Source organism: Rattus rattus, chromosome 3 (assembly GCF_011064425.1).
Source record: "Rattus rattus isolate New Zealand chromosome 3, Rrattus_CSIRO_v1, whole genome shotgun sequence".
In the NCBI taxonomy this organism is placed as follows: Eukaryota; Metazoa; Chordata; class Mammalia; order Rodentia; family Muridae; genus Rattus; species Rattus rattus.
Window position 1 is genome coordinate 172420836 of NC_046156.1, and position 27192 is coordinate 172448027.

At 43.0% G+C, this 27192-nt stretch overlaps 1 protein-coding gene across 1 annotated transcript in view; it reads left to right on the forward strand.

Moving 5' to 3' along the window:
* The window catches only part of Wdr70 (WD repeat domain 70), a 226527-nt gene that overhangs the window by 10114 nt on the left and 189221 nt on the right, over nt 1-27192 (forward strand). The window contains exons 4-5 of the mRNA XM_032898807.1: nt 7314-7434; nt 9997-10195. Coding sequence (XP_032754698.1) covers nt 7314-7434; nt 9997-10195 — 320 coding nt within the window. The remainder of the gene's footprint in view (nt 1-7313; nt 7435-9996; nt 10196-27192) is intronic.

The window sequence follows — 27192 nt, forward strand, 5'->3', positions numbered from 1 at the left end:
TGAGGATGGCTTCGAATTCCTGATTTTCTACCTTCACTACCCCAATCCTGTCACTATAGATGTGTGTTACCGTGCCTAGCTTTGAATGTGGTTTCAAAGGGTGATTTAATATCTGAGAAGAGAAAATACTAAAGAAAAATTTAGAAATCAGACTTCTGTTTTTTTGTTTTGTCTTGTTTTTCTTTTTTTTTTTTCTTCTTTTTTTCGGAGCTGGGGACCGAACCCAGGGCCTTGCGCTTGCTACGCAAGTGCTCTACCACTGAGCTAAATCCCCAACCCTGTCTTGTTTTTTCTTAAAACTCAAACTTCTTTTTCTCTAGTTAAATCCTATATCTTCTACTGACCTAGATTAACTTTTCTTGGAATTATTTCATACCTGTGTTTCACAGTACTTTAGAAAACACTGTAAGTTTAATATTTTCTGTTTTGAAGCTAAACCTCTTTGTTTGCTTTTATAATTTGAGTGCTTTGCTTGGTCCATAGTAGCTACATTGTCAACATTTAATATGATGATATAGTTTAGGTGCCAACATCTAATTTTGTTTTCTTAGTATTTTGTTATAAAATAGATCAGTGTTATGTATAAATTTCCATTCCATGGTAGGTCAGTAAGTTGGTATAAACAAGTAAAACATTTTCATTTTTAATTCCTATGAGTAAATCACATTAGAAAATCCTCAGATTTATATATTTAGTATTTTTGTTTTCTTGACTTGTGTCTTAGTTTTTATTTTGTGACAAGGTCTCTCTGTGGCTCATTCTGACCTCAGTGTGTAGTAGCTGAAGCTGACCTCGGATGTACAGTAATCCTACTCTGGCCTGCTGAGCACTGGGTAACATGCATAACATATGGTGCTATTTTAGAGAGATGGTCATCCAAAACTGTCATCGAGATCCTTGGAAGAAAAGTGGGTGGGAAATAGGTTTGCTTTTGTAAAGGCAAGGCATATTTAGAGTTTTTGCTGTACTTGTTTCTGTATTAGGTAAAAATGCCAGGGCACCTATAGTCTAGAAATTTTTTTCTTCTACAATTTCTTCCTTGAACCCCATTATTTCCTTTAATGAAGCAATAGATCAGCACAAAATATCCCCCAATATTCCTGAAATGTTGAAGTTTAAAGTAGTAAAGAACAAATGTTAACTTTTTTTTTGTTTGTTTCTTGAAATGGGGTCTCACTATTTAATTCTGGCTGTCCTAGAACTCACTTTGTAGACCAGGCTGGACTTGAACTCAGAGATCCTGCCTCCTAAGCACTGGGATTAAAGGCATGTAGCACCAGACCTGGCAAAAGTTGAAAACGGAATCCGATGTTTTACTAAAATGAGCTGAGTTATTTGGAGTCCTAATTCACTGTTAGGAAATTCTGAGAGTGGGTGGGTTTGCTGTACAAGCCAGTAGTGAAGGTCACGCTTGATAGGCCTCTGATGAGAAGTGTGCTAACTATTATATAAGGCAGGGGGTGCTTATTAGTGAATCCTGGAGAGTTAGCTATTCCTTAAAAAGTCAGTCACATCAAGGAAGGCTCTAGTAACGGGTCTGCACACCAATTTGTTTCTGAGGCAACTAATGTTTCTATTAAGTGTGCAAGTTAATTTGTTTATACCTTGGAGTTTTCAGCTGTAAAGTAGGATAATAGTGTTTGCTTCAGAGATTGTTACGAAGATTAGTTTATAGAACAAATTTAAAAGCATATTGCAATCAGTAGCCTCCATCTACCTGTTAACTTTGTGTTAAGGCCGATGGTGACATGCTTTTGGTTCCTTGTAGAGACATTATAGAAGGCCCAGTTAAGAATGGCTCACGTTAGAAAAGTTCAGTGTCTTTTAGGACATGAATTCTAACACGGGGGTTTTGTCTTTGAGTTGGGACGTGAGGGCTGTAAAATTTTCCTCCTTCTGCTTTGGGAGTTTTAGTGTGTTGGTTTGTCCTGAGATGACTTTCTTTATGATCCCACATTGTCAGAAGTTTTAATTGTCAAGTACAGATAAGTAGACTGATAGTCATGGTGGGGCAACTGTTTTGAATACCTCTATTTAAGATTAAAAAATGTATACCTTGGCTAGGTACTATTATATAGTTTGTCACTTCCTAAAACGGTCATTGAAAAAGCAACATATTTCATTTGGAATCCAGCTCTACCTTCCCTGGGCAGGGAGGGGCCCAGAATGACCAGGAACACAATGTTGCCTTCTACATGCAGAAGAAAGAATGAGTTTCTTAGCAAGGGTAAAGGGGAAATAGCAGTTGATTCCATTTCTGCCTTACTATACTGCCCTGACTGGGGACAGAGTATGCTTTAAGACCTCGGAGAGAATCTGAGTTTAGAGAAAACTGTCCCAGCTCTCAGCAGGGGGAGGCGTGACAAGGAGCAGGTGAGGTAGGAATGAAGCTGTCCTACTCAACAAACCGATCTTGCGGCTTCTGTTCTGTATTTTGTCCAGCCATCTTCAGCATCAGAATATTGTCTCTTGGCCACATTAGTTCAGTGAAGAGCACAGAAAAATCAGCATTTACCTTGCCTCTTCCTGGAGAGTTCTTATTTTCTGTCTTTAATATGAAAGATTAGTTTCTTTTAAATAACTTGCTGGGTATCTCCTTATTCCTTGTCTTCTGCGGTCCAGCAACAAAAACTCAAAGAGTAAAATATTCTTGTTATAAAGCTCTTTGCCACTGTTTAACTTCAGGTGAATAGTATTTAATTAAAAATTTGACGAAAAAATTTGCTTATTTTTATTTTTTTTTTAAAGATTTATTTATTTACATATATGAATACACTGTTGCTCTCTTCTCACACACCAGAAGAGGGCACTGGATCCTATTAAAGATGTTGTGAGCCACCATGTGGTTGCTGGGAATTGAACTTAGGACCTCTGGAAAAGCAGTCAGTGCTCTTAACCACTGAGCCATCTCTCCAGCCCTAAAAGAAAATTTTAAGACAGTTGTCTCACTTTGTAGCAGAGGCTGGCTTTGAGCTTGTGTCAATTCTGATTCTGTTTCTCAAGCACTGGGATTCTAAAGCATAGGCAACGACTTGCTTTTTTTTAAAAAAAAAGTTAGATTTTTTTTTTTTTAATTATGGGGATGGTAGCAAAAGGAAACTAAAATATTCATGTAATTCTCTTGCTTTTTTTTATGTTCCCTTCCTAGTCATCAAGTGAGATTAGCAGGGGGGAAAATTCTTTTGGATAAGTTTTTTACAACTAAAAGCAAACCAGCCAACCTGGTTTGTTGTAGACTCTGGGTAGTTGAAAATCTGTCATGATTTTAGATGGGCGAGTGCTGCTTCCAGCCCAAGACACGGAGAAGGGAGAAGGGAGTTACCCAGCCCTTTTCCTCTGAGTGTTTTCAGTGCCTTCGTATTTCTCATAACATTTGCTCAGGGCATCTGTATTCTGTGTCACTGGCTTCCTCACAGTTGCATGTACTGCTACCACATTCAGCAGTGTGAATTTGCTGAACAAAAAGATTAGTTCTAACAGTCTGAATAACTGGGAAACCCTCTTGACCATAATGTAAACACTCATCACTATTTTTTTTTCTTTTTTCTTTTTTTTCAGAGCTGGGGACTGAACCCAGGGCCTTGCGCTTGCTAGGCAAGCGCTCTACCACTGAGCTAAATCCCCAACCCCTCAACATTTTTTCTTAATTTGGCACTAGATCTTGATGTTTAGCTCAGACTGACCTTGAATTTATAGCCCTGCTTCTGCCTCCTGAGTATTGTTGGGATTACAGGTATACATTACCATACCTGGCCAGCTCAACCGTTAAAAAAAGTTGTGTGTGTGTGTGTGTGTGTGTGTGTGTGTGTGTGTGTGTGTGTTTATGAATACTCATGGAAGTTAGGAGGTAAAGTTGGATTCCTCCTCCATTAGTCTTCATTATTATTTTTATCATTTAATTATTTTGACACAGGGTCTTTATTTAGTTTTGACTGTACTGGTTCACACTGTGTGTACCAGGGGAACCTTGAACTTACAGAGATTCACTATCCCAGTCTCTCAAGCGCTGGGGTAAAAGGTATGTGCACATCCGGCTCTCCTTTGTGAAGGTCTGAATTGGAGCTGGCTGATTCAGGGAGGTCAGCGAGCTCGAGGGATCAGCTTGTCTCCACTTCTGCAGCTCTGAGATCACAGATGCACTCACCTGAGCTCAGATTTAAAAACGTGGGTTCTGGGGATCTAAATTCAGAGCCTTGTGTTTGCATGGCTGAGCCATCTTTTCAGGTCCTTAACTATTAAAACATTATTTGTCATGGCAGCATTTCTCTGTGTAGCCCTGGGTGTCCTGGAATTTGCTCTTTAGATCATCGTGGCCTTGATCTCACAGAGATCCATCTGCCTCTGCCTTCCTAGTGCTGGTTTTAACGACATTCATGCACCAAACACCAACCAGCCCCATTAAAACCTTTTGAAATGCATTGATTGGTTGATTGTGAGTGTAGGTGGGCAGTGGTTCAGGCCACTGCACAAGGTCAGAGGACAACTTAAAGAGTTGGGTCTTGAGATAGAATGGTGATGGTCAGACTTGGTAAAAAACGTCTTTACCTGCTGAGCTATCTCACTGGCCCCCCTTTTTAAAAAAAGATTTATTTGTTTATTTTATGTATATGAGTTCTTTATTTCATGTACATCTGCATGCCAGAAAAGAGGGCATTTATGTGGTTGCTGGGACTTGAACCCAGGACCCCTGCAAGAGCAGGAGTGCTCTTCACTACTGAGCCATCTCTGTAGACCCTGGTCCCCATTTGTAAGCGTTTAATATTGTATAGCTGTAGCAACAGCCCATCTCTATAATGCTCTTCATCTTATGAAACTGAAACTTCACATCATTCAATAGTAATTTATTTTCCTCCTGCTCTTAGCAACTAATTCTATTTTCTGTTTTAGTTTTGACTGTTCTGGGCTATTTTGTATATTATATGCTATTGCCTTAGTGTATTCAGTATTTACCTTTTTTTGTGACTGGTTTATTCCAGTTAAAATAGACTCCATGACATTCATCCATCCATCCATCCATCCATTCATTCATACCCTTTCTCTTAAAGACTGAATTATAATACTCCGTTGTATGGATGTATACCACATTTGCTTAACTATTCTTCTGTTGAGGGACAGCTTGTTGCACCATTTTAGATGTTTGCAATAATGCCATGATTTTGGGTAGAAAACTACCTCTGAAAAACTCTGTTTTCGAAGCCAAGCAGGATGGTGCATAATGGTAATGCTACCACAGAAGAGGGACAGCAGGAAGATATGCTGGTAATCTGTGACCAGCCTCGTCTACACAGCAAGCTTCTGGCTGACCAGGATGGTATAGTCTGATCTTGTTTCAAAAAAAAAAAAAGAAAAAAGAAAAACAATCTAAAACTAGCCAGGTGATGGTGGTTATGCCTGCCTTTAAACCCAGCACTTGGGAGGCAGGGGCAGAGGCAGAGAGGCAGAGAGGCATAGGCAGAGGCAGAGAGACAGAGACAGAGGCAGAGGCAGAGGCAGAGAGGCAGAGGCAGAGAGAGAGAGGCAGAGAGGCAGAGGCAGAGAGGCAGAGAGGCAGAGAGAGAGGCAGAGAGGCAGAGAGGCAGAGAGGCAGAGAGGCAGAGAGGCAGAGAGAGGAGAGAGGCAGAGAGGCAGAGAGGCAGAGAGGCAGAGAGAGGCAGAGAGACAGAGAGGAAGGAGAGAGGCAGAGAGGCAGAGAGAGAGAGGAGAGAGGCAGAGAGGCAGAGGCAGAGAGAGAGAGAGGCAGAGAGGCAGAGAGGAGAGAGAGAGAGAGAGAGAGAGAGAGAGAGGAGAGAGAGGCAGAGAGAGGCAGAGAGGCAGAGAGGGGAGAGAGAGAGGAGAGAGAGAGAGAGAGGCAGAGAGGCAGAGAGAGCAGAGAGAGGCAGAGAGGCAGAGAGGCAGAGAGAGAGAGAGAGAGAGAGAGAGAGAGAGAGGGTGCAGAGAGGCAGAGAGAGAGAGAGAGAGAGAGAGAGAGAGAGAGAGCAGAGAGGAGAGAGGCAGAGAGGCAGAGAGACAGAGAGAGAGAGAGGCAGAGAGACAGAGGCAGAGAGGCAGAGACAGAGAGACAGAGAGAGAGAGAGAGGCAGAGAGGAGAGAGGCAGAGAGAGGAGAGAGAGAGAGAGACAGAGAGAGAGAGAGAGAGAGGAGAGAGAGAGAGGCAGAGGCAGAGAGGCAGAGAGAGAGAGGACAAAGAGAGAGAGAGAGGCAGAGAAGCAGAGAGGCAGAGAGGCAGAGAGGCAGAGAGAGGGAGGGAGGCAGAGAGGCAGAGGGGAGGCAGAGAGGAGAGGCAGAGGAGGAGGCAGAGAGGCAGAGAGGCAGAGAGGCAGAGAGGTAGAGAGAGGCAGAGAGAGGCAGAGAGGCAGAGAGGCAGAGAGGGGCAGAGAGGAGGCAGAGAGAGAGGAGAAGGCAGAGAGGCAGAGAGAGGAGAGAGAGAGGCAGAGAGGCAGAGAGAGGCAGAGAGAGAGAGAGAGGCAGAGAGAGAGAGAGAGGCAGAGAGGCAGAGGCAGAGGCAGAGGCAGATGGAGTTTGAGGTTAGCCTGGTTTGCAGAACTAGTTCCAGGATAGCCACAGCAATACACAGAGAAATCCTGTCTCAAACAAACAAACAAACAAACAAACCCCCAAACCAAATCAAACAAAACCAAAAAACCAAACAGCAACAAAATAAATACTCCTGGACTCTCTTCAGTTTCTCCTATATATGCCTGGACGGCAGATTTCTGTGTCATATTATCATTGTGCTTAGCTTTTCTCATGTATGCGTGCCTGTGGCATTGGCTGTTTACTTTTTGCTGTTATTAATATTGTTTTTAATTGTGTGTCTGAGTGTGATAGGTGCATCTGAGTGGAGATTGCTTACAGGACAGATGTATCAGATGTCCCTGCAGCTGGTTGTTACAGGCTGTGTGTTGCCCGCTTGACTATTGGGAACCAAACATGGGTCCTTTATTAGAGGTCTCACTATGTGGCCCTGGCTAGGGTTCTCCCTCTGTAGACTAGGCTTGCTTTGACCATACAGAGATCACCTGCCTCTTCTCCCTAGCTTTGCGATTAAAGGCGTGTGAGCCACCACACCCAACCTTTACTGTTCAGCCACCTCTAGCTCTCCCTGCACTTCCCATGGGATTCCATTGCAGATGTGTGCCATTTCTCTTGGTCCTTGCTGTGCTGGGGATGGGACAGCATGTCCCATGTGTGTTGGGTCGGCACTCCGAATTGCTTCCTTAGCCCCTCTAGTCACATTGTCTTTTGTGACTAAATTTTCATCCTAATATTGATAGATCTAACTGTTGGAAATTGTGTTTACTTTTAATCTTCAGAAGCAAGAGAAAAAGAGGAAGAAATGAACAGAGAAAAAGAATTAAGAAAACAATTGGAAGACATTGAACCAACACCATCGAGCTCAAGTGCAGTCAGAGAGCGCTCAAAATCATCATCCAGGTGCCTAGATTTTCCACAAGCTTCCAAACTCTCATTTTCTTTATGTTCATAATCTAAGTTAGGTCAAGAAGGTTCCACTATTTCTCCATGTAGACAGCTGTAGGCCATGAAAGTGCTGAGAGTCAGCTTTGGATCCTGAGAACTTGTGATACAGTGTTTTAGGAGAAAGTGGTGTAAATGCTTGGTCCACGCATTTTGTTGAACCAGAGCCTTTTAATGTTTATTTCTGGCTTAGTTGATGCTTACATTGTATAGTCAGGCCTGGAGCATGCCAGCATTCATGATTGTGATCATTTTTATTTCCTTCACTTTGGGGAGGCCCTTAGTGGTTTTGAGGTGAGGCTTCTCTGTTTCTAGTCTCTGAAGTAGCTGGGATTGACAGTAAGTGCCACTGTGACAGACTCGGTGATAGTTTTTAGCGCACAGTTTTAGGGGAGGATACACTGGAGATCAAGAAGGGCTTGTGCATGCTATATATTTTTGAGGCAGGGTGGCTAGGAACTTCTGTTCTTTCCGCTGCTTCTTTCTGAGTACCGTTATTATAGGCATGCTATGCACATAATGGTGAGTTGCTACTTACAATGTGAATTCGTTTCTGACTATTCTTCTGCACTCCTGACTGTCTCATTGAGAAATACACATACATATAGACATACTCACACATATTAGTCTGTTTTTATTTATTTACTTTTGTTTATTTACTTATTTATTTTTGAGGCACAGGTTTGTTTTGTAACCATTGATGTCCTGGAACTCACAATAAACTTTCTGTCTTCATCTCTTGGGATCTTAGGATTGCAAATGTATACCACTATGCCTGGTCATTGTATCTATATCTATATTTATTGTTGTTGTTGTTGTTGTTTGAGACAGGGTCTCTAGGCAGTCCCGGCTGTCCTGAAACTCATTGTGTAGACCAGATTGACATTGAATTCACAGAGATTTAATTGCTTCAGCCTCGCTGGGATTAAAGGTATATGTCACCCCACCCAGTTATTAATATCTTCTTAAATCACTACTAGGCTATTATTATTATTTTGCCTTTGTGGTGTGTTGAGAAATCAGTATCACATACCTTGTAAATAGTTTCTAAAAAGTATGGAATGTTATTGCAATTTAATTTAGAAAAAGATAATCACCTAATATTTCCATGGCTGTTGATGTTAAAGCAATGGCATATGGGCCAGATGTGGTAGTGCACATCTTTAGTACCAGTTCTTGGAAAGTGGGGCGGGTGGGTCTTTGTTAGTTCCAGGCCAACTAGGACTATGGAGAAAGAAGCCGTTTCAAGAACAAACCCAAGAAGAATGTTACATGAACCCGCCCTGGTGGCACATGTAAATGTTGCTTGTGTGAAGTCGAGGCAGGAAGATCAGGAGCTCATGGGCCACATGAGAGCCTTCTCAATCAAAAGCCAAACCCAAAATGACAACAACCACTGCCACCATATAAATTGCCACTGATAAGTCACGGACATGAAGGACAGGTGTCACTGAGCCTGTGGAATATTGCTTCAGTTAGGTGAGAAATGTCAAGTACATGTGTGAGGTAGAAACTGTTCGGTCATTTGCCTTCTAGGAAATTCCCAGACTGGGCATGGTGGGTCACACCTTTAGCCTCAGCTCTTGGGAGGCAGAGGCAGGTGGGTCTGAGTTTGAGGTCAGCCTGGTCTACAGAGTGAGTTCCTGGACATCCAGGGCTGTACAGACAAACCCTGTCTCAAAAACAAACATACAAACAATCACAGGGAAAGTAGAGAATTTTGCTTATGAATTTACTTCCTAAATTAAACTTGGTTGTAAACATGAGTTAATGTTTGGCTCCAGACTGAGCTCGGGAAGCGGAGGGAGGACGTGATTCTGAGCTGTTCTTCTACCCTGCGTGCACTGTTTCTCAGGCTTCAGTTCCTGCTTTGGCACCACACTGAATCAAGGGATACTTTAAACATGGAATGTATTTGTTTTCTATCAGAGACATTTTAATCATAATTTCATGGACTTTGGATTTCAGAATACTGAAAATATGTTAAATTAAAAAAAATGTTTGACATTAGAAGTAAAAAGCCAGAAATGGAATGAGGAGCTATGGCATTACTTCAGATTTTATGGGAGTTTTAGGCTTAGATAATGAACCATGAAATTGATGCGGATCAGCTTAGTTCTCAGTCTGATGCTTATTTGTGAAGCAGTTAACATAGCTAACTTAGCATAGCTGCTGAGGATCAACATCTCCCTTTAAGGTTTCCAGTGGCCACGTGATTCTGCATTAAAAACCCTTCTTTTCATTCTGAGTGCTGGGATTAAAGGTGTGCGAACAGCTTGCCAGCCAAGACAAAGTAAGATTTAAACAATTCGTTTGTTCACGTAATGTTTGAACTGCAAACGTAGCTGTATTTGGAAAATCTTATTCATTGTAGGAGAGGTAGGGTTTCCTGAGAGCTTGGTGCTGTCTGCAGAGATGCCTGGGAGGTGAAGGGGCAGCAGCAGCAGCAGCAGCAGCAGCAGCAGCAGCAGCAGCAGCAGCAGCAGCAGCAGCAGCAAGAGTGTCTGTTTCTGTTTTCAGGGACACAAGCAGCAGTGACAGTGACCACAGTTCTGGTTCATCTGATGATGAGCTAATTGGCCCTCCTTTACCCCCTGAAATGGTAGGAGGACCAGTTAATACTGTGGACGAAGATATCCTTGGCCCTTTACCTCCACCTTTGTGTGAAGAAGGAGAAGATGACGATGATGATGATTTAGAGGATGAAGGAGAAGAGGACGTAAGTATTCAGAGGCTTTGTATGAATTCTGAGGAGTCACAAGTTTAAAGAAGTATAGAGAACAGTTTCCTGCCAACTGCCAGTCATGGGTAGCATAGCCACCACCTGTTAATATACAAGTCTGACTTGGGCGATTGACATGGCTTGCCTCCAAGTCTGATGACCTGAGTTCCACCCCTGGGGTCACATGGTAGAAAGGAGAGAACCAACTCTGAAAGTTGCCCTCTGACCTCTAATGCACAGACACACAGCACACAAATAAGTAGATGTGATAAAATGGTTTTTTTTTAAAGCAGATTTATTTTTAGTTAGTTTTTAAATTTGTTTCATTTTGTGGTGATAGAGCTTGAACCCACAGCCTTTGAATGGTAACCAGGCCCTCTGTCCCTGAGCTAGGTCCCTAGTCCTTAGTTGATTTGATTACTGTCCTCAGGTTCTCTCCTGAAAACACATCATCCTACCCATGTCATTTACAACATCCCTGTTCCAATGCGTCATTCAGAAACAGTGATTTTAATAAAAGGTTGAAAAGGGGAAAGTGTAGCAGATTTTGGTAAATGTATATTACAGGATAAAATGCTAGGCCTCAATTCAAATGTGTCAGCAGTCACCGTAGATATAAGGAGACTTAACTTGTCATGTATAACCTGAGAAATTCTCAGAGTTACTGAACTGGGAAAGATCTGTGATTCTATTATATTATTGGTGGTGTATTATATTATTATGTTATTGGTGGTGTATCTAAAGTATAATTACACTGAAAGGTCAAAAGTAAAGAAATACAGAAGGATATAGCAGAAACACATCAAGCAAGTTAGATGATCAATTTCAGAAAATTCACATGAAATACTCGTTAGTCATTATAATTAGTGATAAGAGTGATCTCACTTGATGGTAAAAGAACTCTTCAGGAAAACTTGGCAGTTCCTAATCTTTGTGTGTCTGAGGTGTTTCCAGATGTGTGAAGTGAATACTGACAGAATTACCAGGGGAAATGGGTGAATGCACTGTCAGAATGATAGTCAGATATGAGAAAATTAGTAAAAGTATAGATTTGAATAATACAAGGAAATGACGTGATGTGTTGAGCATGGTGCGCCCTCATCTAGCATTTCCTTTTTAAGCATATGTAGGCAGTCAAATCCCATAATATCTAGGCCATAAAGTGCTATGGAAACATGAACTTCTGAGGAAGCAAGGTGAAGAGGTGCTAAGTTATGGAGTACTGTAACATGCGAGGCAGGGTTTTGTAATGGCTAAATGTTTGTGTCTGGTCAGAATTCTTATGCTGAAACCCAAACCCCCAGGGTGGCTGTGTTTGGAGGTGAGGTTTTGAGGAAGTAGTTCAGGTTACAATGCATCAAAAGAGCCCATAGAAATTATATTCTTCTGTGAAGAGACATCAAAGCTGTGTGGGATAGTGCAGGCCTATAGTCCTAGTCCTCAGGAAATGGAGGAGGAAGAATCCCAAGTTCAGGCCATTCTGGGTTGCATGGTAAGTCCCCACTGACAAAGTAAGAGACAAGCGAATGTGATACACAAGAGCGCATATGCCTACCTTTCTTTACCTCCCTCCCCAGGCCCAGAAGAGCAGCCATTTGAGGATATAGCAAGTGACCAGGATCCAAGCGTGCCATCCCCTTGACTGTAGCCTCCCAGCACCTAGGATTGTGTGGAATAGAGTTCTGCTGGTTAGGTCACCCAGTGCGGGGCTTATTATAACTGACCGAGCTGACCATCATGAGTGTGCACGGCTAAGAAGAAAGAGGATATTACACACATGTACACGCTGTAGTATGCAGGGTATTATACATGTGTACATGCTGTAGTATGCAGGGTATTATACATGTGTACATGCTGTAGTACGCAGGATATTATACGTGTGTACATGCTGTAGTATGCAGGATAACACACACACAGGTACAAATACAGTGTTGAGATGTCATATGATCAAAACATAGGGCTATGTTTTTATGAGAGTTAGAAGATGAGGCTGATTAGAACAAATCCAGAAAACCTGAAGAAATGCTGTCCAGGAGCAGAATTTGATTGAGCCTTGTGTCTGGTTATGTTTTAGGGGGCGTGGTCTGGGGTAAGTTATAGTCTAGCAAGAGTGATTGGAAGTAACAGAGGCACAGGGCACAGTATTAGATTATGGAGAACATCAGCTTGTCTAGCAAAGAAACTTCATGAGGAGGAGCAGGCCTTTGCCTTGGAACTGCTGTGTGTGAGTCCAAATTATTGCTGTGCTGCAAAGTCAATGTGTGGTTAAGTGAAGGGCTTCAGAAGTCCATTTGTAAGCTTAAGCTGTTCGTTTCTGTTTTACAAATGTATAAAATTACGTGGCAGTCAAAGCAGCGCTGTTAGTGACATGTGACAGCTGGATTTTTAAAGTGCACACTTAATGGCAATGCAAGGCATATTAGTATCACTGGAGACTTACATCAGGCCCACAGAGGGTAGACAGAATGGGGTCGGGGAATTCCCTATATCTGTTTTATTCCCTTCTCTCTCTCTTTGATTCACAGCACAGAACCTCTGAAAGGTTAGGGCGCAGTGGTGGATGGATGAACAGTTAGCTTGAAGATTTTGAAACAGGAGTGTAACCTTGTAGTGGTTTTCCTAGAGCCCAGAATCTATGTTACCTTCAAATGAAAGCTTCCAGTTTTCAGATGATAGGGTTTCTTTTGTGATGAGTGGAAACTTCATGCTGCATTTAAGGTTCTGAGTGAGCATATAGCTTTTCTGTTTTCTCATTAGCTCAGATATCTGGAATGTTGACAGCTTTTAGGTCAAGTGACAATGGAAACGGAGAGCTACAGCCAAAGGAAAGCATGAATATTACTATAGGATAGAGATGGATAATTTCACATATACATTATAGACAATTTGTGTAGCAGTCTTCTATTTTCGTTAGTTTGTTTTTCAGACAAGGTATCTCTGTGTAGCCCTGGCTGTCCTGAGAACTCTCTCTGTAGATCAGGCTGGCCTTGAACTCAGAGACCAGCCTGCCTCTGCCTCTGAGTGCTGGGATTAAATGTGCTCCGTCATGCCTGGCTTTGGCCTGTATTTCAATATTGAATTCAACTATTTCTGACCTTAGAAGTAATTTTATCTTGTCCATTTGTACTTAGAGTCTAGAGTTTTTTACTTGTTGGTTCAAAAAACCGTTTTAAGGTAATAATCAGCAAAAGTACAAGAAATAATATAATAATTAGATATTATAATAGCTATTATTATATTTATTATCATCATTATCATTCTCGCTTTTGTTCCTTTTGTGTTTTGAGGCAGGGATTCTTTATGTAGCTCCGGCTGTTCGGGAACTCACTCTGTAGTCCAGGCCCTACTTGAACTCACAGAGATCAGCCTGACTCTGCCTCCTGAGTGCTGGGCTTAAAGTGGTGCATATTCCCTCTCCCCCTTGCAGGGAACTGTGTTTCTAGGTTTCATAGTTAGGATGTATTGGGTGTCTGATGCTTCAACACTGTAAGCCTTACTTTGCTCTCTCTTGTGTTTACGTCACACCATTGGTCTTTTGTGTCTTCTGGTCCTCCTTTTGTTTTCAGCTGTTTCCTGTCTGCTTGACCCTAAGCTTGTGAGCACTGAAGTCATTTTGTAGTCTGCTTGTCTCCAAGCTACTCCCTGAGCACCTTCCTCTAAGACCAAATGTTTCTGAAGCTGCAACTGCGTCTGACTACACTGTTCTCCAAGTCTGTGCTGTCGGTTCCGCCATGAAGACTCCTCACAGAGATCAGTGAGGCTCTGAGTATGCAAATCCAGAGTAGGTCAGCAGGAGGATTGCTATGCATTGAAGGCAGCCTGGCCATAGGGCATTCTAGACTAGCCAAGACTATATCAACATGGACCAATAACAAAACAAAGCAGAATTAAAAGAGAACAAACAGTCTAAACCCAAAGATCTTTCCTCAGGCCTCATTCTACCATGTCTGCGATGTGGAGCACTTTGGCCTGTGCCGTGAAACTTTTCCTTCCTTTCTTGGAGCTCTTGGTTTGCTGCCTATCCCTTGGCTGTTTAATCAAACTCCTGCTACTAGGCAGGCACATTCTAGTTATGGGAGACACACAGGCATAAAGCAGACAAACTCCCGTGGCGTTTGTATACTGCTCCTATTTCCTAGTTGTCTGCCTTGTCTGGTCCTCTCCTTACCTCCCTATCGCTTGTTCCGTGGTAGTTCTTTGTGTCTTCTGCACTCATAACTCATGTTTACTCCTGGCAGCTAAGAGTAGTATCGTACAGTCTAACTTAAGATCTAATTCTGACTACTCATGAAACATGGTCATATTTAAGCTCTGTGCTCCATATTCTAAGTTCAAACTCAATGTCGTTTCTCTCATGTAGACTCCTCTTAGCTGGACCCACTGCTGTGGGGTTATCTTCTTGCTGCTGCAGGGCTAAACTCTCCATAGCACAAGTCATGTGACGAGCACAAGTCCTGCCTCGGAGAGGCGCGGAGCCGTGCAGGAGCAGCACTTCATCAGAGGATTTCCGAGTATAATTTCAGCTTCTTGTTGCTCAGAAAATCTCAGAGCACTGTAAGAGGAAAGTAGCCAAGTTCAAAGATAAAGAACAGATGAAAAGACACAGTGGGACAACCTGGAGTGTGAATGTAGGACAGCTCTCAGGTACTATTGAGTAGTCATATCCTACTAGCTCCAAATGACTTGATATAGTAGTATAAGTAAGCACAGGCTTGGAAGAATGAAGAGAAAAGTAAAACCATGAAGATTAAATGAATACAGACTAATAGAAGCCAAGCTGTGCCCTTGCTGGGTGAGGCAGCAAGTAGGGGGTGGCACCAAACTTTTGCTATCATTGGTACCTTTTCTCCTTTATAAAAAAGGCTTTTCTAGTGGCCAGTGAGATGACTTAGCTATTGGAGCACTTGCTGTTCTTCTAGAGGACCTGGATTTGATTTACAGCACTTACATGGCATCTTTCAACTGTCTGTAACTCCAGTTCCAAGGGATCTGATGACCTCCCTGGCTTCCTATAGTTCCAGCCCTTGGGAAGTGGAGGCAGGAAGGTCAGGAGTTTTAAGTCCAGTGAGTTTCATGCACATAGGGCTATAGAGTAAGACCCTGTCTCTAAAACACATCTCTCTCACACACACACACACACACACACTTTTCTCTCTCTAGCTTGAACAAAATAGTGAGCAAAGTTTGTGGCTTATAAACTAATCATCAGACTCTTAGATTTGGTTTCTATTCCAGCATGTGTGAGTTTAATATGAATTCTTTTGTGTCTGTCTGGTTTGCTCTATGCTTATTTTCTAGAGAAGTGAAGTGCAATCTTTGCAGCTCATTGAATTATGGGAATACACCATACAACTAGCCTCAGCAAAGATTTTCATTAAGCTTGACTAGGTATGTGTCTATTTCATTTAGAGAATCACTGAAACGCTTCTTTGGGAAATGAAGGCAGAGATTGTTTTGTTTTGTTGTGTTTGTTTTACAGAAGAATTTCCAGTAAGAGGTCTCAACAGTGAATGTGCATTTTAAATGCTTCCTTTAGGGCACGAGAGATGATGGCTCAGTGGTTAAGAGCACTGACTGCTCTTCCAGGGGTCCTGAGTTCAATTCCCAGCAACCACATGGTGGCTCACAACCATCTGTAATGGGATCCGATGCCTTCTTCTGGTGTGTCTGAAGACAGCGACAGTGTACTCACATACATAAAACAAATAAATAAATCCTTAAAGAAAAAATACTTCCTTTTGGGAAAGTAACACTTTAATGAAACAAGTTATAACAATAAATAACATAACTTCCCCTCAGTTAAATTTAATTACACTTTTTAAAGGAGGTTTTATGGTAGTAACCCCATTAGTTCTACAACTAACGTGCAACTCAGTCCCCAATTCTTTTTTATGGACATGTCTAAATCTTCCCATCAGAATAGGTTAAAACAGAAGCCCCGAATGACAGCCAGTCAGACTTTACTCTCTTCTGCCTACTAGATCTCTCAGACAAAGGTATTTGCTAGTTCCCAGTGGATCCCAGTCATCCCCTCAGGGCCCCTTCTCAGCTTCCAGGCTCATTAACACTTGTCTCACATTCCCCTTTGGGTTGATTAGTTTTCTGTCAACTTGACATAAGCTAGAGTCATCAGAGAGGAGGGAGCTTCAGGAGAGATCTGGTTGTCAAGTATGGAGGCCATTTTCTTAACTAGGGATTGGTATGAGAGAACCAGCCCATTGTGAGTGGGGGCAAGTGGAATTGAATAATTTTATATTAAAAATGTTAATTTTATGACATTCTGTCTTTTATTTTTGGTAACCATGCATCAAAATGGAAGCGGAGAGTGAACGGCTCTAGTCAGCTTGATTGTGGCAAATATGGCTCTCGCCGGTCTTGTACGTCTTCCCTATTTTCTCTGCCTTGCCTTTAGAGCACATTTCTAATGCTGGCCACCAAGGGCCATTCCCTTATTTTGGCCACTTCCTTCTCCTGAGGCTGACTACCAAGGTCTTGCTATCAAAGCACTGAAGCCCAGCAATCAAAGCCCCCGTTAGCTCACCTAATTAACCTGCCCAGTTAAAATTAAACACCTCATCCTAACATGGGGTTTCCCCTTGTACATTTATAAACTGCCATTTTCCTATGAGCTGCATCTGGCTCCTCTCTATCCAGAGGCAGCCCTTTGTCCCCCACTCGGGGACAAACACCCCTGACCCCTCTGCCTTGTTACCTTCCCCTTCTCTCTTCCTCTGTCTCCTGGCCTTGTTTCTTATTCTCTGTTCTTTGTCCCTCTGGGGTGAATACATCTCCTTTGTACTGAGAACTTGATCTTGGCATGTCCTAAGCTAATTGGATCCTTTCAGAGATAGGAAATGAAGAAAGGATAGAAATGTAAGTCAACATGTTTCTGAAAGAACCAGGATCTCTGCCATCTTTAAATGCAGTTTGTAGGAGGTAGTGATTGTAGCACTACACTAAGGGAAAATGAGATGAAATCATGTCCTTATATCCTAACCACAGCCCTGTGTAAAGTGAGTTTTTGTTGGCTAGGGCTGGACAGGGAAGCGCTAGAATAGTGTTGGTTAGGACACTACAGAGTGCACTAGGACACTACAGATCGTACTAGGAAGCTATAGACTACAGCAGAACACTATAAACTGCACTAACACAGTGTCAGTGCATTGCCATTTCTCCTTGTGTGAGCGTCTTGCTATGTAGCCCACAGCGCCTTAGGAAATGGAAGAGCTCCCCCCTCACCTACCTCTTTAATTTGATGATCATAGCTTCGAACCTCTGTGGCTGGCTTCCTCTTACTTTGCAATGCTGGACGTTGAACTCAGGGCCTGAGTGTTCCTGGTATGTTTTTTTTTTTTTTTTGGTTCTTTTTTTCGGAGCTGGGGACCGAACCCAGGGCCTTGCGCTTCCTAGGCAAGCGCTCTACCACTGAGCTAAATCCCCAACCCCTCCTGGTATGTTTTAAGGGGAAGGTTTTTATGGTAGGTAGGAGGGAGAGAGCAGCCAGAGGCGTCTGGAGGCCAGCATGAGCTTTAATGTACTGATAGGCACCATAGGTAACCATATGTCCCTGTAAGGGAAATGACTTAGTTTGGTAGATGGGAGCCAGTTTCACAAGTTCCTAAGGAGTGCTGGCTTGTATCTGACTGCCAGAAATCCTCTCAGAGTCCAGGTTGAGCCGGTTTCTGGATATTTGGATAGGCTTTGAGTTTCCTTTGGCTCTGACAGCCCCGTTGGCCATGCTGGGCGACATCTGCAACCCTCTTAGATATGTGCACTTCCTCGCGCAGTTAGCTAGCGTTCATGTTGCTGCTGCTGCTCAAGCTCTTGGAAGTGTTAATATATTAAATTGCTTTTAATTGCAGACTTGCTTCTTACTCACTCTTCATTCGGCTTTGCTTATATGGAGGCTAGCAGTAATTGTTCATTCAAATAGGATATGAGGGTTTATTTTTATTTTTCTTGAAATTGAATAAACAAATGACAGTTGATATGGGAAATGTCAGAGAAAGAATTGAAAAAACATTTTTGAAAAATTCTTGTTTGTACATAATCCTATTTTTTATAAGGTGAAGGAGGTTACAACAAGTAATTAAACGGAGACTTTGGAATTATTGAGGGTTTCATTGTCCTCAGGTTTCCGTTGCTATCCTGTTTCACATTACTACGGAAAATGGCCAGTTTGAGTTTTATGACTGTAACTAAAGGCTCAATGTAACAGTGGCTTTTGAGTTGTGGACACCTGTTTTTCATGAACTTTGTCTGACTCCCTGGCTGGCACGTTCCGTACTAGACAGCCCAAGTTTGGGCCACCTCTGTGTTTCTCTGTCTTCTGGTCTAAAGCCTTTCATCCCCTTGGACTTGGTCACTGCCAACCTACCACCTGTATCAGTCAGTCTCTTTCTTCATGTGTAGGGAAAGAAAGGATGGAGGACTGGAAGTGGCGGGGTTCTTGTCAAGTTTTTATGAGGTGCTGTGACAGTGAGACAGTTTATGGAAGTCGAATAAGGGTCCTTTCGTGTGACAGGACTGCCTTGGGTCACTGCCATTCTCTGATGTTTTAGGCAAAGCTGATTTATTTATTCACATGATGTGTGTGCATGTGTGCAAGCAAAAGCACGAGGACAACTTTCAGGAGTCAGTGCTCCCTGCTATCAAGTGGGCTTGAGTTTCAGTTCCGAGGCTTGGCGGAACCCAAGCCCTTTCCTCCTATGTCTGCTAGACCTGTTGTTTTAATTGTTGCCTTTGATCAGTTTAATTTAAAGCTGACTTTAAAACAATGTGAGGAAGCTTACTGACTTTTAACTTCAAAGGGTAGTTAATATTTAAATACATTACACCTGCGAAGTTCTGTCAGCAGAGGATGCTAGAAGCTTTCTTCTAGAGCACTCAGTGTAATTCCACTGTGCTTTGTGTGAAGGCCTCATTCTCTGAAATGGGCACTAGGGGGAAGGAGAGACATTTTCATTTCCAACTGTCTCCTATTTATAGAGTAAGGGAAAATGATTATTTTTAAAAAGCTAGGTCTGGCCTTGAGGTTGTGAATCTCCCCTTTCCTTCCCAAGTGCTAGGATTACTGGTTTTTGCCATCAGGCCTAGCCTGAGACCTCTCTGATAAGTAATAACGTCTATAAACTGTTACCAGTAGTTGGAGATTGAGATAAATGCTGGGACAGTTTTAAAGCATGTAGGTTTAAATTTCACCTTAAAGCTTTTTAGTTAACAGATTCTTACTTAGGATAAGAATTGCTAGCATGTAGGCACTTTATATCACGATTTTATCTGTAAGGTCAAATAATATTTACTCTCTAATCACAATTAAACAATGTCAGTCTAACCTTGTTAGTCCCCACTCTACATCCCCTAGTTCGTGCCTATCGTTTGTAAGTGATCCAGGTTCCTTGTCTTGCCTTGGCCTCTGAGACCTCGCTTGACTTGATTTCTACAGAGATTTGAGACCTTATGCCCTCTCTCTGCTGCCTTGTTCATGTCTCTCGAGCTGTGCTGTCCCTTCTGCTTTTCTTTCAGCAACCGGAACGTCCCAGGTGGGGCCCTTGCTTTTGTCTGTCTTGCACATGGCATGACGCCCAAAGCTTTGGATCTTTGCTTCTGTTGTAGTTTGTGTCAGGGACCCCTCAGCTTTTGTCACTGCTTTACAGTGCTTAAGGCCTTGAGAGGTGAATTGTCCCTTTGTTCAACACAGTATATGCCACCTGACCATTAGTCAATTAATATGGCCACAAGGTGTAGTAAATGCTCAGTTAAGGTGGGGAGGCATTCAAGTATGGGGTTCTGTGCTGTCTTTAGTTTTAGACATTTGCTTGATGTCTTGGAACATAGCTTTCACTGAGAAAGGGAAACAATTAATTTATTACATATTGTAAGATTGGAACTGTATTCGCTAAATGGCTCCCCATTTGGCCTCCCTGTAAATTCTGTGCGTGTGTGTGTGCATGTGCGTGTGTGTATATGTGTGCATGTATGTGTGTTTGTATGTGTATGTGTGATGTGTGCATATATACATATGTACATGCTTGTCGCATGTAGAGGCCAGAGATAATTGCAGGTCCTTCTGCCTTGCTTGAGACAGCGTATGTGCTGATCTCACCGTGTGCTAGACTGGCGGCCTAAGGGCTTCTGGGTGTTCTCTTTTCTCTACCTCCCATCTTCCTACAGGAGGACTTGGATTACACATATATACCACCATGCCTAGCTTTCTGTGGATTCTGGGAACTCATGCTCAGGTTCTCACCCTTGTGCATCAAAGGTTTTTCCCACATACCTTCTCTTATTGTTTGTTTGTTTGCTTGTTTCTCTTTCTTTCTTTCTTTCTTTCTTTCTTTCTTTCTTTCTTTCTTTCTCTCTCTCTCTCTCTCTCTCTCTCTTTCTCTCTCTCTTTCTTTCTTTCTTTCTTTCTTTCTTTCTTTCTTTCTTTCTTTCTTTCTTTCTCTCTTTCTTTCTTTCTATCTATCTTTTCCAATCTGTTCATAAACTTCTTTTACTCATCTTCTTGAGTAAGTCTGCTGGGGACACATTTCCTTAGGTCTTCATTTCTCCACCCTCCTGCTCCTCTTCCACATCCTCTTCCTTCTTGTCCTCATCTTTTCTTCTTCCACCATCTGCATACTTCTCTTCTCTCTTCTTATCCTTCTTTTCCTCCTCAGCTCCACTCCCTCCCCCTCCCTTGTCTTTTCTTCTCCTCCTCTTTTTCATCCCCTCGTCATGGTCGGGTACTGGAAGCACAGCTGTGCTCTGCGTGCACGCCACTGAGTCATGTCCCCAACACGTTATTTCGTTTCAAGACACAGTCTGGCTCAGTTGTCCAGCTTGGCCTTGAGCTCACTGTGTCTCGATAGTGACCTCAAAGTCATGATCTTGCTTTAGGTTTCCAAGTGCGTGGGCTTATAGCTGTGCCCTGCCCTCACTGGTGATAGGACTCTACATTTCTGTCCTCTTAGCATGCCAAAATAGTGTCCTGTATCCTCTTGTCTCCATGCCTGCGTGTGAGCGATTCGCCATTGTTGTTGCCCACTGATATGATGGTCTTTCTTTGGTTGCTCTTGAGGCTTTTATTTTTAAAGAAAAGATTAGTTATGGTATGTGTAGACACAGATTTCTTTGATTTTATTTTGTTTAGGTATTATTCAGTTTTAATTTGTTTTTTCTGCTTGGGAAGCTTTCAGTCATTATTTTTATCTTATTTTATTTATTTATTTATTTTTTGAGGTAGGATCTTACTGTGTGACTATGGGTGGCCTGGAGTCCGCTTTGTAGATCAGGCTTCTGCAGTCATTATTTCTCTAGAGAGCTTTCAGTTCTCCCTCCTCTCCTCCAGAGGCTCACCTTACACAAAGGCTACTCTTTGTTGTAGTTTTGAAGATTTCCAAGTCTCTTTCTGACTCTGTTGTTAGGTTGGCATTTCAGTTGTTTTTATTGCTGGCTTATGGTCCCTTTCTTCTGATTATTTTCTTTTTGTTGTTGAGTTAATCCTTTGAGCTTGACATTTCTGTTGCTGTAGTTTTCAAATAAAACTCTGCCTCAAATCACATCATCCCTTTGCTCGTTTTTTTTTTTTTTTTTTCTTTTTCTTTTTTAAAATCATGGATGCTTTAAAATCTGTCTGGTAATTCTGAAGTCCCTGTTACCTCAGTATTTCCATCTGTTGGATGTCTTTTTGTCTTCAGTTCCTTTCTTAGATCTTCCTGGGTTTTGGTAGGATGTCTAATGGAGATTTTCAAAATGTTTTGATCTTTGTGCCTTATGTTTAACTGGTTTCATTTGACCCTGATTTGGTGGAGTGAAGATGGAGGGTGGGAACCTGCTGTACTGCTGCCAGGTGAGGGTCGATGTGTCCTTTGGGGAGCCCTTGGAGGGGTAGGAGGGCAAGTCTCACTTCATTGGTGAGATGGGAGTTCCACGTCCCTGCCTGTCTCTGCTGCTGCTTATATTGGTTGCTGTGTTCCCATGAGACCATGGTCCTGACTCTCCCCTGGACTGTTTAAAGTCACACTGGCTATAGTATACTTCATTACTGCCAGGAAAGATGTAAGGGACCAAAGGGTCTGCTTACATCGCAAAACAGAGAGGGCTTACCAGTACAGAGAGCGGTTCATGACCATCCAGTGGGTGTGAAGGCCTTATTTTCTAAGAGCTCTCTGAATAGTACCAGATTATAGTCTCAGCAGGCAGAAGTCTAGGCTCTACATTCATCCCTTGCCTGAATGAGTGGGAGTGGCCTCTATTTTTGACTGGTACCAGCAGAGGTCAGAAGAGAACATCAGGTCCCATAAGCTTGCTGTAAGCTATTATGTGGGTGCTGAGAGTTGAATCCAGGTTCCTTGTAGGAACAAGGAATGCTCTTAATCATTGAGCTCTCTAGTCCCTAGGCCTTTAACATTACATTAATTTATAATATTTATATTATTTTCAGTTTTTCCTGTGCCTTATGTGTTTTCATGTGTGAAAACTAGGGAACTAGAAAGAAGACTCATTCTTAATCATTGAGTTAGTAAATCTGGAGTAGAAAGGAGTCATGGAACAATGTTCAGAATTGAATGGGTAAGGTTTTGATGTATTTAGACCTCAGTGCATCCAGAGAGATTGAAAACTTTATTTCTATCATATCTGCTTCATTGACCAGCAGAGTTGTTTTTTCTCCCTGGTCTTGTTTGAGAAACAGGTGTTATAACTGAAAATCGCTCAGAGGCTTGTACTTAGTAACGTTAAGTACCTGTTGACAGTTACCATAGTATTTTGTCTTGTCTGTGGCAGGGAACATGGAGACTGATTAAGGACAGCACAACAGCATGGAAAGACGCTCTGAGTGAGGGTGACATGGGGGTTAGGAAGGGGTGTAGCTCAGTGCAACTTAGAGCTAAGTGTGCGAAGCAGAGAGAAAAGACAAAGTATCCTGACAAACAGCTTCGGGGGAGAAAGGTTTATTGTGGCTCCCAGGTCCAGGTTGCAGCCTGTCATTGTGGGAAGTCACAGTGGCCTGGGGATAGCCGGCACATGCGTCTGTAGTCATAAACAGAGAAGGATGAGTGTGTGCATACCCATATGTGCTCAGGTCACCTTTTCCTGTGTGACACAGTCCCAGGCCCAGCCATGCAATAAAGCTGCCCACTTTGGGCTGGTCTTCCACTTCAACTACTGTTATCAAGGTAGTCCCACAGGTATGCCTTTAGGCCAACCTGATCTTGGCAGTCTCTAGGAGACTCTCTTCCCAGGTGACAGGTGATTCTAGATTGTATTAAGTTGGAAATTAAAACTAACTGTCACACCACCATTTGCTGTAGACTTGAAGTGTTTGATCAGCTTTCTATATGCATGTGCTCTTTTGGACAGAGTTAAAGGTTACGGAAGTTCATCAGTAGTATCATCATTATCTTCATTTTAAACAAGTATAAACAAAACTTTAGAAAAGGTGACCTTTCTTAACCTTAGTGCTGTTGACTGTTTGGTCCAGATAAGTCTCTGCTGTGAAGGTCATCTTGTACACTATAGGATTGTTTGCAGCCAGCGGTGTCACCACAGTCGAGGTTGCTAAAATATCTCCAGACTGACAGATATCCCTTGGAAGTTGGTGGTAATTTCTCTGGTTGTAAGTAATTGCTATGAACTTGCCCTTGTTTTGAAAGCCATGTATAGAGAATCTAGATTTGATTTGTAAATTCTGTACGTGTGAGAGTCTGTATCAATCTTCGTCTTTTTCCTTGCTTTCCTGTCCACTTACACAAAAGTATCTCCCCTGAGCCAAGGAGGAAGTCACAATCTCTGACTCAGAGGACTGGCGGAGTGGACATCGCCACAAGTCTGGGCCTGATGGGAATGTTTGGGGAGAACCCCACCAAGGCCTGTGCTTTCTCAATGGTTTCCTAGTGGGGTTTCTGCGACTCATGATGGAAGCTGAGGTGGAGACCAAATTGTCTCCCAGGAGCTCCTTCCTTCCTTCCTTCCTTCCTTCCTTCCTTCCTTCCTTCCTTCCTTCCTTCCTTCCTTCCTTCCTTCCTTCCTTCCTCTGTAGCCACAGAGCTGGGCAAGGCCATTCAGAATAAAGAGAAAAGTTGGGAGGACTCAGTAGGGACTTACTGGAGGTGGCATCACAATCAACTTTATCCTTTTTTCTCATGATATATGTATATGTAAATATGTACACATATTTTATGTATATATGTGTTCATATTTAGCATGTACATGCATATATTTTTAACTTTTATTGGCAGTAGAAGGGCTGGGCTCTGGAAACCAGTAGCATTCTGTCACTCAGAGAGGGCACCATGTAGCTCACTGGCTGTGTAAGGTTCATGTCTCACCTGCACTTCCACTGATAGATTTTTTTTTCTTTGCTGCATTTTTAGCTATTGTAGATCTTCCTGTAGAGTGGAAAGATGAGGTGCAAGATGCCTTATTTGGATGGAGTAGAGAGGCTGGGTAACATGGTAGGGGACACCGACTCTGTGGCAGGAGTGGAAGCTGAGCGAGGGAGTCCGTGCTGTGCTACATCAGAGAAGTTATAGAGTGCACTCCAGCGTGGCGAAGAAGTCAGACCATCAGCATACCGGACAGTTCAAGGAGACAGTGCTGTGACCTGCACTGCTTGGACTTGACCTGAGCAGGGAATGAGGAAAAGACAGGCACAAGTAAAGCTGGGGTTAGGAGGGGGACTTGCCCTCAGGTAGAAATGTGCCAGCAGCCTGCATTGGTTATATGTGGCCCAAACAAGTGCATTAGCTAATCTTGGTGGAGAGCTCAGTCTCAGCTTACAGTTGTCTGTGGTGAGGAAGCTGTGGCTGCTACCTTTTGTACATATACACTAGTTAGCTGAAATTCAACTGTTCTCAGTTGAGAGGATCCTTTTGCCATTCCCACGGGTCTGAGGCATTGGCATCTGACATGAATTATGATGTCAGCAATACCCATTCATTCGCTCCCCACAATGATAGTACTTCACATTCTTAACATTTTAATTATTTTATTTATTTACATTCCAGTCATTGTGCCCCTACGCCCCCTCCCCCCAACCTTCTCACTTCCCCCAGTTCCTTCTCCCATTCCTTCTCCCCTTGCCTCCAAGAAGATGCTCCTACCCCACCAAGCCTCCCCTCTCCCTGGGGCCTTCTTCCTCCCACTGAGGCCTGCCCAGGCAGATCTCTGCTCTATTTGTGCCAGAGGCCTCAGACCCACCTGTATGCTCCTGGTTGGTGGCTCAGTCTCTGGGATCTCCCTGGGTTTGGCTTAGTTGAGACTGCTGCTCTTCCTATGGGGTTGCCCTCCCCTTCAGCTTCTTCAATCCTTTCCCTAATTCAACCATAGGGTCCCCAACTTTGGTCCAATGGTCGGCTGTAAGTACCTGTGAGCTCTTTGTATTTTGATAAGCATTTTGAAAAGTTTATTTATGGGAGAGATGACTCATCAGTTAAGAGTAGGTAATGTTCTTCTAGAGGACCCGAGTTCAGCTCCCAACACCACATTAAGTAGCTCACAACTGCCTATATCTGGAGCTCAGTGGATCTCTGACCTCTGGATATCTGTACTCGTGCGTTGAGGATGTGACATATGTGCCATAGCGTGCTTATGGAGGTCAAGAGGTCAAGAGGACAGCATTCAGCAGTCAGTTCTCTTGTTCTACTGTGTTAGGACAGGGCTTCTTTGTTCCTTTTGTGCAGTGTGCTCTAGGCCAGTTCCCTGTGGGCTTCCAGGCAATACTCCTGTCTTAACCTCCCATTTCACTGAAGGAGGGTTGGACTTACAGATTCATGATATTACATCTGGCTTTAAAAAATCGTTTATTTTAAATTTTTAGTTATGTGTATGCATGTGTATCTGTGTGGGATGTATGTGCACATGAGTGTAAGCACTTGAAGAGATCAGAAGAGGGCATTGGACCCACTGAAGACAGAGTTAAAAGCCATTGTTAGCTCCTGCACTTGGGTCTTCTGCAGGGTGAGGAAGGGCTTTTAACCCCTTTGAGCCATCTCAGATTTGTTTGTTTGAGGAAGGACCTGACCCTGCAGTCCTGCTTGCCTGGAACTCAGTATGTAGGTCGGGTTGGCTGAAAACCCAGGCAGGATCCACTTGACTCTACAGTGGGAGAGCTGGGGTAAAAGGCACCTACCATTACGTACAGCTAGGTTTTTTATGAGTTTATCAGCTATTTGCTTCCCTTTGAAGAAATGGCCTATTCAAATCTTTTGCCTCAGTTTTGTCTGTCTGTCTGTCTGTCTGTCTGTCTGTCTGTCTGTCTGTCTATGATTCTGAGTCTTGAAACTGGTTCTTGTACACACAAAATAAGTTTTCTACCCTGGATCTACATCCCTAGCCTTTTGCTCAGTTTTGAATCCGGCTGTGGAAATGTAGAATTATTTAAAAACCTACTCTGGATATTAACTTGTTTGAATATATATGGTTTATTACTAGAACCACTATTGTTTCTTTTCTTGTTCCTTGATTCTAACAAGTTAGGAAAAGATTTTAAGGTTTAGAAGGTGTTTCTGGAGGAAAGGCCATTCAGAGACTGCCACACATGGGGATCCATCCCACATGCGGTCATCAAACCCAGTCACTATTGAGGATGCCAAGAGGTGCATGCTGACAGAAGCCTGATATAGCTGTCTTCTGAAAGGCTCTGCTAGAGCTTGTCAAATACAGAGGCAGATGCTCCCAGCCTACCATCAAACTGAGATCTGGATCCCCAGTGGAGGGATTAGAGAAAGATAGCTGAGGGGGTTTGCAACCCCATAGGAAGAACAACAATATCAACCAACCAAACACCCCAGAGTTCCCAGGGACTAAACCATCAACCAAAGAGTACACATGGACAGACACAGGCTCCAGCAGCATATGTAGCAGAGGATGGCCTTGTTGGCATCGATGGGAAGAGAAGCCCTTGGTCCTGCCAAGGCTCGATGCCCCAGTGTAGGGGAATGTCAGGGCAGGGAGGCAGAAGGGAGTGGGTGGGTGGGTGGGGGAGCACTCTCATGGAGGCAGGGGGTGGG